General features: G+C 31.1%; 3 protein-coding genes across 3 annotated transcripts; 2 read left to right on the forward strand and 1 right to left on the reverse strand.

Annotated features, from left to right (window-relative positions):
- Positions 1–1,588: 1,588 nt before the first annotated feature.
- Positions 1,589–3,261, forward strand: LOC124922665 (endo-1,3;1,4-beta-D-glucanase-like). Its single transcript, XM_047463385.1, has 7 exons — positions 1,589–1,766; positions 1,934–1,955; positions 2,059–2,185; positions 2,274–2,364; positions 2,459–2,548; positions 2,695–2,795; positions 2,874–3,261. The coding sequence occupies exons 1-7, from the start codon at positions 1,601–1,603 to the stop codon at positions 3,012–3,014; spliced, it is 738 nt and encodes a 245-aa protein (XP_047319341.1). The 5' UTR covers positions 1,589–1,600; the 3' UTR covers positions 3,015–3,261.
- A 1,253-nt stretch (positions 3,262–4,514) lies between these two features.
- LOC124920608 (protein ABCI12, chloroplastic) lies at positions 4,515–6,397 on the forward strand. Its single transcript, XM_047461129.1, has 7 exons — positions 4,515–4,951; positions 5,045–5,161; positions 5,259–5,495; positions 5,590–5,754; positions 5,853–5,928; positions 6,012–6,076; positions 6,158–6,397. The coding sequence occupies exons 1-7, from the start codon at positions 4,592–4,594 to the stop codon at positions 6,308–6,310; spliced, it is 1,173 nt and encodes a 390-aa protein (XP_047317085.1). The 5' UTR covers positions 4,515–4,591; the 3' UTR covers positions 6,311–6,397.
- Positions 6,398–6,582: 185 nt separating this feature from the next.
- Positions 6,583–8,532, reverse strand: LOC124926111 (protein FAR1-RELATED SEQUENCE 12-like). The gene has a single exon (XM_047466282.1). It carries the CDS (start codon positions 8,530–8,532, stop codon positions 6,583–6,585), a length of 1,950 nt encoding a protein of 649 aa, XP_047322238.1.
- Between the last annotated feature and the right edge of the window lie 2,074 nt (positions 8,533–10,606).

Here is a 10,606-nt window from a genome sequence, read left to right on the forward strand (position 1 = left end):
AATATGCATAAAAATAAACACACTCTGATTAATTATATTAAAATATATGTGTAGAAATAAAAAAATCTTCTTACCTTTGAACTAATCTCAATTTTGTAATTTTATTTTAGTTGTCAGTTATAGTATAATTCGAGGAAGTGGTAATAAATTAAAATGTATCTATTTAAACAAAAAAAAAAAAAAACAAGCATATAAAGTATTATTTTTTTTCAATCATTCAATTCATTAATTAAATATTAAAATATTATTACTTTATTTTTATAAAATTTAAAATACAAAATAAAATTACATTAATTCAATAAAAGATAAATAATCAGCGTCATCCTACACTTAGGAATGTTTATCGATTCAGTTTCGGGTTATTCAATTTCCTTAATTTGGGGTCTTTGAATTTTTATTTTTTTAAGCAAATTCGAAAGCCGAACCGAATATTGAAATTCAAATTTGGTAAATTCAAATTTAATCGGACATTTGATTCAGATCAAATATTGAACACACCTACACAATTATACTATTTATTATAATAATTGCACATGTGCTTTTTTACCTTCAATATCAACCAATTTTAGAGATTATAGTCTAATAAAATATATAATAAAAAATGATTTCGTTTCGGTTTGATTTTCGAGTTGAAACTCCAACTTAAAAATCAAACCAAAATTCGTATTTAAATTCAAATTGCTTTAAAATTTGATTTGAAAATAAAAAAAATAAAATTTGAATCTCTACCTACACTTGTCTTAACCTTTTTTCAGATGAGAAACAAATAACTTGGATGGGCTGAACCTTTCTGAAAAAGAAAAGAAAATAATAAAAATTTGTCATAGCCCCTAATATTTTATATTTTTTTAATTAATAAAAATGAGACAAATCTACATTTAATCATATATTTTCTTTTCTAATTTATGAAAAATTATTCAAACTTCTGTTTACTCATTCATTTTATTCATAATCTTTCTTAAATTAATTAATATTATTTTATTATAGTAGGATCAATTTGTAAATATTATTAAAGTTTAAGGACTATATTTCTTTTATATCAAATATAGATAGCAGGGAGATAGCGGTGGTTAATGCTATCCCTTTTCATTTTGTAAATTCTATTTTCCCTAATCCCTAATTTGCTCTCTCAAATTCATATTTCTATTATTTTTTTAATCCATCCCATACCCAAATTTCTGAATAAAGAAAACTATACAATTTGAAAAGTCCAGTTAAATAATAAATAATATGCTGAAGCATATAAGATAATTAAAAGTTTAAGAAAAGATCATTCTCTAGACACGTCACTGCTTGCGACAGCCAAAAGGCCTTTATATGGGTTAGATTCATTCACCTTAATATATATCATATATGTGTGTTTAGCTTATATTTATACATTTTATTATTATTATTATTATTTCAATCTTATTCATAAATAGTTTTCATAGAAACATTATACATAAAAAGAAAAAGAATTGAGAAAAAAAAGTAAAATATTAATAAGTATGTTTAATTAAACTTATTCAACAATTAATATCAGAAAATAAAGTTGAATCAAACAAGCTCTATATATCTATCTATATATATATATATATATATTATATAGCAACCAGGGTGTATGTATGTGGATAGAAAAATGTCAGGACCTCAATGCTGTGAAAACCCTCCTGTTCTTAGCTCAGTCAGTGGTTTAGGCTCTGTAGATTATGTCGGCGGCCTCAAATCCTACGTTTCTGGTTCATCTAGTTCCAAGCTTGCCGTTGTTCTTATATCCGACATATTCGGTACACATTTCTCTTTTTCTTTGGGTTTGTTTACGTTCTCATCAATCTGTTGGATCGGATTACTAAATTAGTTGTGAAATCGTTTGCTTTTGATGGTAGTTTTAGTTCTTTTTTAAGGAAAACCCAGATGATTTCTTAGCTAATTCTTAGCTGAATTGATGATGCAGGATATGAAGCTCCAAAATTGAGGTATGGAAGAACTGTTCTCAATTCTCATCATGTATAGATTTGGTTATGGTTGTTTTTTTTATAAGGAAGAACAAAACATGACTGATTGATTGTGTGATTGCAGAAACATTGCTGATAAAATTGCTAAAGCTGGATTTTATGTGGTGGTTCCTGATTTCTTAAAGGGAGATCCTTATGATCCTACAAATGCTGCTAGGGCTCTTCCTGTTTGGATCAAGGATCATGGAACGGTTAGTTGATTTCCAATTCCAGTAAGACCCAAAAAGGATGGATGCCTTTGATTACTATTTTTAAAGACTGTTGTTCTTGTTGCATTAGGATAAAGGGTTTGAAGATGCCAAAATTGTAATTGCTGATCTGAAAAGCAAAGGCATAGAGAGTATTGGAGCCGCAGGCTTTTGTTGGGGAGGTGAGAACTTATTTATAATAAAACCATTGTTATTAATTTTAGTATATTTGTTTGTTTGTTTGTTCATCCTTTTGCTGTTGTTATAATAAACCAGCTAAGGTCGTCGTGGAGCTTTCTAATTACCCGTATATTCAAGCTGCTGTTTTGTTGCATCCTTCATTTGTTAGTGTGGAAGATATTGAAGGTATGCCATGCCATTTAAGCTTGTTTCAAATAAGGTTTTTCTTACATAATTGACAATAAGATTGGTAATGAGATAGTGGGTAACTTTTGATCCTTCTAGGATGAAGATTTTTCATCAATTTATAACTTTTGGTTGGAACATAACAGGAGTGAAGGTACCAATTTCTGTACTTGGAGCCGAGAATGACCAAATGTCTCCAGTTGAACTTGTGAATAAGTTTGGTGAGGTCTTAAAGGCCAAACAAGAGGTATGAAATCACAAAATTATAATATGTGACATACGTTTTGTTTCGTTGTTGTTCTTACTAAATATGTCTATGTTGCAGGTTCCTTACTTGATAAAGATATTTCCAGGTGTTTCTCATGGGTGGAGTGTTAAGTACGATGACAATAACCCGAAAGCTGTTGAATCGGCGGAGGAATCACATCAAGATTTAATCGATTGGGTTGTCAAGTACATTAAGTGACAAGATTTCTAGCTTATATATATTGTGTTCAAATGCTTTGGCATTCATCTACTAGTAATGGTGTTTTTCTCATATGAATAAGTTTCTTATGAAACAAATCTTTAATATTCTCTTTTGTACCCAGAAATGGGTAATATTGTAATGTATATTGGTGGCTTAGTTTTCCACAAATGTTTGGAGAATAAGGGTGTACTTAAAAACCTTTTACTAGAATATTATAATTTGGATGTGGATTCTAAGTTTACTATATAAATGTTAGATATATTAAAACATAAATAGAAATAAAAAAAAAAAGAGAGGAGAAAGTATTAATATGTTTTTGATAGTTGATTTATTTCCCTGATTTATGGGAAGTAAATGAGAATATGTGTGGTTCTGAATTATTGTTTCTTTTGTAATATTACTGTTTGGTGTGATCTTTTTATGTTTTTTTTAAGTTATATTAGGATAATTTATGACAAATAAGGTCATATGTCCTGTTCTAATGAGTTTTGTAAATCAATTATCATTTTCGGAGTAAATCATATAATTGAAATATGTTTTATTTTAAAAAAATATATTAAAATTTTTGTTAGTTTCAAGGAGATGTGATCCTGAATCAATTTTTTTTAAATAAATTTAAATTCAGCCTCATTTCGTCGGTATGTTTGATTAAGATCCTATATTCCTCTATTTAACTGATTGAATATATAAAATATTAGATTGTTTATAAAATTATTTGAATATTCCCTCTATATATTCAATAATTCATATTCTTTCAGACTAATTTTTAAATTAATTAATTAAATAAAATATCAATATAATAACAATTTAATTGATATATTTGTATTATTTATATAATGATTGCAGATTGAAATGATTTAATTATTTAAATAAATATTATGTTTGGTCATACTGTACTAAATTTCATATAATCAATCAAAACATCAAATATCTTATAATTGACTAATTTTGGATTCAAATTAAATTATTCAGCTATTTGAATAAATATTAACTCTTTTGGATTCAAATTAAATTATTCAGCTATTTGAATAAATATTAACTCTACTTTTAATTTTAATCGATCAATTTTGGATTCAAACTAAATTATTCAATTATTTGAATAAATATTATATTCGATCATATTATGCCTGTTATATTCATATTATATAATTAATGAATTTTAGGTTTGAATGAAATTATTTGAATAAATATTAGATGATATAACCTCTCTTATACTCAATCTCAATCGAACCCTACATCATATCTTATAATTGACAAATTTTTGGTTCACATTCTATTTTCAAGCTTACTTTATTTTATTTGAAATTGATTATTTAATTATTTGAATAAATATTATATTAGGTCATGTTACTTCTCATATATTCAATCAAGACTTGAATGAATTGTATCATATATTAGTTAAAATGATTTATTTTTATTAAGAAAATAAAAAAAAAACAATAAATTTTTATTTGAAATTGGTTTTAGTTTGGGTGTCACAAAATTGAGTAATTAAGGTTTTCATTATTTTACATCGTCCAAAATCTCTCTACTACCTCCACAAAAACAAACAAAAACTGATATAGCCATTGATAATGTATGCTAGCATACCACTCTTGAATGCTTATCCAACGGCGGCAACGATCAAGCTTTCTTCTCACCGATTCTTCAATTTTCAACCACATCCCCCCGTCTTCAATCACCACTTCATCCCCTGCAAGAGATTACCCATTTCGGTCCCCCCCCAAAACCTACAAAGATCTCCTTTCATCTGTTCGGCCGCCGCCGCCGCCGGCGACAGATTCTACGACGGATGGGAAAAATGGGTACCCAAAGACATGGTGGCAGCAGATAAAGTTCTCAGGTTAATCGCTGGCGCCACTTCGAGTCCCATTTACCAATTCATAGCATCCCCACCCACTTTCCTGCATTCCGTCGATTCTAGAATCAAATTGGTAACTTCAACTTATTCTTCACAAAGAAAGAAATCATTTTTCTTCTAACCCTTGCTCTTACTTACTTACTTACTTACTTACTCTGTTTTCCAGGCATGGCTGGTAGCTTTGATTATTGTACCTGCAAGGTCAAATGTTGTTGTCCGCTTTGGTGTGGTTATGTATTTGGCTTTGTTATCCATTTTAGTTTTACCAAAAGAAGTTTGGATTGTAAGTTCAAACATCTCATTAGTCAATTCAATTCAATTCAAATCTGAATCTGCAACTATAGATATAATAAAATGAGTATTATTATTATTATGGGTAGGATCAATTGGGGAAAGTGACTCTGCTTTCTGGGATTTTGTTTGTAATGTTGGGGCTGGGTGCAGAAGGTGTAACTCCTGTTGCCCAATTAAGAACTCCACCGCCTTCAATGACTGGTTTATCGAATATTCCGTCATCTTTAACTGGCTACTCCTATGTGATGATGAAGTTAGGACCTCTAGTGCTTACACGAAAGGGTTTCTCAACTGCAGCCAAGTCTGCTTGCTTAACCTTCACTGTGAGTTTTATGTTAAATCTTTATTTACTTACAAACTCTCATTCATATTCATACATTTGTACTGTTATTTCTAAAGTTGTGGTTGACATTTCAGATCTTGCAAAGTGCTAGCATTTGCTTAGCCACCACAACTCCAGAGCGACTGGCTTTTGCGCTTCAATGGTTTATCAGTCCCTTGAGACATTTCGGTGTGCCAGTTGCTGAAACAATTCTTACGCTTCTCCTCTCACTCAGATTCTTGAATCTGGTGTTCGATGAGGTTATATTCACTTCTTTCCTTAGTATCCCATTTGGTTGCTTTAGTAGGTTTCCAATTGGAAAAATAATTGTTTTTTCTTTCAAATGAGATGGTTTCAGGTTCGAAACATTGCCTTGGGGATAGTATGCAGAAGGATCAATTGGCAACAGTCAACAGTCATGGAAACCATTGATGGTAAGTTTACAGATATCATTCTTCTTTCTCTCGCTATACATTGAACTTTTCTCTCCAATATCGTTATATATTTTTCATTGCAGTTTTCGTTTCTTATGTCCGTCGCTTCTTCAAAAACATCTTTAGTCACACGCAGCAGATTTCCCAGGTTACATATACTAAACAAAATATTATTCAGGGATTTTTTGTTTGAGAACTGTTCGATATTCATCTTCTTCCTCCTTCTCAGGCAATGATGGTAAGAGGTTTCCGGGGTGAAAGCGATCTTCACAGAATTTACTTCCCATCTGACTCGAGTAATTGGTTAGCTAATACTCTTTCTTTGGTGTTCCTTTTCGGTTTAGTAGGTGCTACCATAGCATCAGAATACTTGATTATCTGAGCCAGTCAAAATATTTAGTCTTTTAGGAGAAGAAATTGTTATAAGACCTACAAACTTTTGCTATCAAAGTTCAAACTACTTGTCATATCACGAAAATGTTAGAGAAAAAGAATACCATGATCGAATTCTCCACCTTTAGTTACAAGAGGATGATAGTATTAACCAGTTTTCATACAAAAAAAAAACACTCCACAAACCCTAGCTATTCTGACAATTTGGTTGCCTGTACATACCAAATCAAGTAAGCAAATCTTTAGAAGGAAAAAACACACCTACGGCTCTGGCCAACATAGAGTTTTTTCAACTTCCTTCATTGTGAAGAAAGCAAGCTTGTAGTTTTCAAGAGACGAAGCCCCCGCCTCAATATAGTTACAGGCTTCTTCTCTTAAAGCCCAAACCATCAAGTTCTTCAAATCTTGAAATCCCTCGCATGAATCGCCGTCTCTTATAATACCGAATTTCGCACGTTTCGTCCATCGATGAATTATATATAGAGATGGAATCTCCCTTATATTCATAATGTTGAATATCTTCAAAGCGTGTCTACACAACACACCTACGGATTCAAACAACTTACAGCTGCACTTAACGTTAAGGTTCAAACGATTAATATCGACAATATTCCTCTCGATGTTTCCATTCACACACTTCTGCACCAAATACCGATTTGTCTTGCCATCTCTGCTGATCTTTTTCGCGACGTAACCGTAGCATTCCATCAACTCTTTCTGAATACTTTTGAATACCGCATTCGTGTAATGGCTTCTACAATGTTCTTCCATCGGGTTTTTCGTGAGTAACTCAGTTACAGTATTCACCGAGTTTAAATCCTCCTTCCTTTCCTCCTCCAGACGTTGCTTGATAGTCGTTTCGTAATGCGAGATGAACTCATTCAATGGAGATTGCGCGATTAGGAGGGTCCCGAAAAAGGATTTTGCGCCAGGGAAAAACGTCCCTTTACAGTATAACGAAACCCAACTTTTACGCATTCGGTACATTTCCTTTAACCAAACGTTCTCCTCCAAATGGTATTTGTTCAAGAGTAGATTCCACGCTGATTCGAATTCGCCTGGGTTCTGACTCTCGGAAATGCAATGTATGTATTCGCATTTGAAGTTGTTCATCGATAGAAGATGTCCTAAATGTTTTTCTTGGTTCTCCTTCATTTGCCACAAGGTGAATAGGTGATGGGTCTCAGGAAAAACCTTAGCGATCGAATGTTGAATGGCCAAGTCTTGATTGGCTTGAATTGACATTGGGTGCTTACCGGACATTGCCCTAATCCATGTTTGGAAAACCCAAGTAAAACATTCCTCAGATTCATTCGCAATCAACGCACATCCAAGGAGGACAGGTTGCTTATGGTGGTTAGTACCGGTGAAGAAAGCAAACGGAACCAAATGAGTATTTCTGCTATAAGATGTATCGAAAACGATCCCATCCCCGAACTGACTGCAGTAGAATCTCGATCGTCCATCTGCCCAGAAAACGCTTCCACATCTTCCACCGTTCACTTGTATCGCGTAAAAGAAACCTGTATCGACCATTAAACGACGCTGAAAATACTCGAGAAGAAGGGTGTACCAATCGTTACCGATATTATTTTGACGATCCAATATACTGAGGTCAACTTGGTCATTTGTCTCGCCGTCTGGAGGGTCGAGTTTTTCATTTGTCTCGTCGGCTGGAGAGTCGAGTTTGCGGTTGTGCTCTCTGTTGAGGTTAATTGTGTCATTTGTCTCGTCGGCTTGAGAGTCGAGTGGTTCGTGGTTGTGCTCTCTGCTCAAACGTTTCCCTTGGGTAGTTGATGATTCTAAGCTTGGACATACTTTCCTTTGTATTACACCCCCGGGCACAAGATCATGATTGTGTTCCGTCATCACAGTAGCAATCACCCATTTTCCAGACATTTTCTTTTGAACCCTTATGAGCGCTTTACAACCCGTTCTTGAATATCCTTCTTTTGAACAAACAAAAGTTACAAAACCTTGAGAAACTAAACCGTCGTCTCTTGACCGATAAAACTTACCAATCCTAACCTCGAATCCAACCCGCGCTGCATGAACCTTATAAAATTCCTCTGCTTCATCTAAAGAATCGAACTCTAATCCTTCTTTCAGCTCAAGATTCGACCCTCCTTCGATCTCTTTTCCGCCCTTATTTGTACAAGGCAAGCCATCCTCTCTGTTCATATCAACATCTGAACAATGACTAAAAACCATTAGCGAAGAACAGAGAACCCTAATTATTCCTAACAAATGAAGTCATTAAAGATCCAAGAAGTGTGGAGATATGGGAAAGTTGGTATCAAGATTGGGTTGCTTCTCTATAGAAAATCAATCCCATTTGATCACAATCATTCATCCATTTATTATTATTATAAAAGATTCAGAAAGCAAATTAGGGTTTTACCTTGGGATATCGGCTTTGAAGATATATCGCCGCAATCTGCATACATTTTGGAGGAAGAAGAAGAAGAATGCATATTTGTTCAGATTTCAGAACTTGTGATAAAATGAGAATTAATGATCGTTAATTAGTTATAGTTAAAAACTTGTCTAATTACATATGCCGCCAAACTAACATCATCTTAATAGTTAATACCAATGTTTTTTTTAAATCAATAATATTATTTATTTTCATGTTTTTAATATGCTTTTCTATTTTCAAAATTCACCCTTAACTTTTTTATTTATTAAAAATATACATGAGGTAATATAACTAATTGGGTATATGCAAATTATCCTTATTTATATGGGGTAGGAGTAAAACCCATGAAAAATCACCGGAAACAATTATAACCGTTTTTTTGGTGGGTTCACTAATTCCTGTATCGAAGGTTAACGATTTGGATAATAAAAGTCTAAGATGTGTATCTTCACATTTTATTATTAATTATCTGATTAGAGTGACATTTACTATTTCTTTTTTTAAGTTAAAAGTTCAAATCTTGTTTAAAATAAAAAAGATATTTTAAATTTTAGTAATTTTAAACCAAGTAATATGTAATTTATTAAAATTTGATTTATATATATATATATATATATTTATTATTCAATGATTAAACCGATTAACCATCTTATAACAGACTAAATCGAATATGAATTAATGAATAATTATAATAAAAAAGAAATTAATACTTTTGTAAATGGATATAATGTAAAAATTCAAAACTCTTAATTAATGATTTAAGAATGATAATTATAATCCGTTATGCGGTTTTCGATTCAATTGTCCTGTTTAGGAGTTTTTTTTTTGTTTTTTTTTTATTTTTTATTTTGATCGGTAGTTGACTATAGATAAGGGATATCTGTGTACCTCGATTCTACCATAATTTCTTCGTCCCGAACATTAATAAACACAATATTACATCACCAATATCTTTATTTATGTTTATCAAAGTTAAGTTTTTTTTTATAATAATATAATTTTTTAATATACTGTAATGTATTATAAAAAACATTATTTTAAATATTTTTTCATAAAAAATATTTTTTAGAGAATATTTTATAAATGGTATCTACGAAAATTCTTCAAAATCGAACTGACCATAGGTTAATAAAATCTCCAAAGATGAATGGGACGAGAATCGTAAATACACTTATTGTTCTGATCAAACTCTCGTCCATATCCAATAATAAAAAGAACAAAAGTTAATTGTGCTTTGTCAACCTCACTACAAAAGAAAGATTTTAATCATTCTGAAAACTCTAGCTACATCACTTCACTTACCAAGTTTTACAAAGTTCAAAGTTTGGTATTTTAAAAATTGTTAGAATAAATTGATTTACAATAGAAAAAACAAAAGAAAAAGGTTTTCAAATTCGGATAGAGAATTAAAAAAATAAGTTCTCATCTCAATCAAAGTTGATGATTTTTATGACATGTGTTATATTTTTTAGAGTTGGATACATGGTTAATCATAAAAAAAAAAAAATTAATCATATAAGGCCCTAGAAAATCTAACAAATACATCAAACATTCCATGATGGAACAAGACAAGTCATTTTAAATTCAAAAGAGTTCCAAATACTATAATATCTTAAACACAATTAATGTAGTCTTTGATGAGAAATGTGTAACAAAGACACCATCAAATTCACAATTTATATAGTAACATTTTAAAATTATCAATTATAAATTTCTAGTTGAATCAATATTACAATAAATAGATTATAAATAAAATATTTTTTGTTTGAATTTGAAAAATTAACACGGTTAGATTAAGTTAAAAAAGGAAAAAGAGTAATTAAGATTAAAAGGGACGTTAATTAAGTTGAATTAAGAAAAATATTT

This window comes from Impatiens glandulifera, chromosome 1 (genome assembly GCF_907164915.1).
Source record: "Impatiens glandulifera chromosome 1, dImpGla2.1, whole genome shotgun sequence".
Classification (NCBI taxonomy): Eukaryota; Viridiplantae; Streptophyta; class Magnoliopsida; order Ericales; family Balsaminaceae; genus Impatiens; species Impatiens glandulifera.

Bases quoted from the DNA above. Each gene is read 5' to 3' on its own strand.
- LOC124922665 (XM_047463385.1), top strand. From the start codon at position 1,601: ATGTATGTGGATAGAAAAATGTCAGGACCTCAATGCTGTGAAAACCCT. The intron at 2,186-2,273 runs GTTAGTTGATTT...TTGTTGCATTAG, and splicing joins GGATCAAGGATCATGGAACG to GATAAAGGGTTTGAAGATGC. The intron at 2,796-2,873 runs GTATGAAATCAC...TCTATGTTGCAG, and splicing joins TCTTAAAGGCCAAACAAGAG to GTTCCTTACTTGATAAAGAT.
- LOC124920608 (XM_047461129.1), top strand. From the start codon at position 4,592: ATGTATGCTAGCATACCACTCTTGAATGCTTATCCAACGGCGGCAACG. The intron at 5,755-5,852 runs GTTATATTCACT...AGATGGTTTCAG, and splicing joins TGAATCTGGTGTTCGATGAG to GTTCGAAACATTGCCTTGGG. The intron at 6,077-6,157 runs GTTACATATACT...CCTCCTTCTCAG, and splicing joins ACACGCAGCAGATTTCCCAG to GCAATGATGGTAAGAGGTTT.
- LOC124926111 (XM_047466282.1), bottom strand. From the start codon at position 8,532: ATGGTTTTTAGTCATTGTTCAGATGTTGATATGAACAGAGAGGATGGC.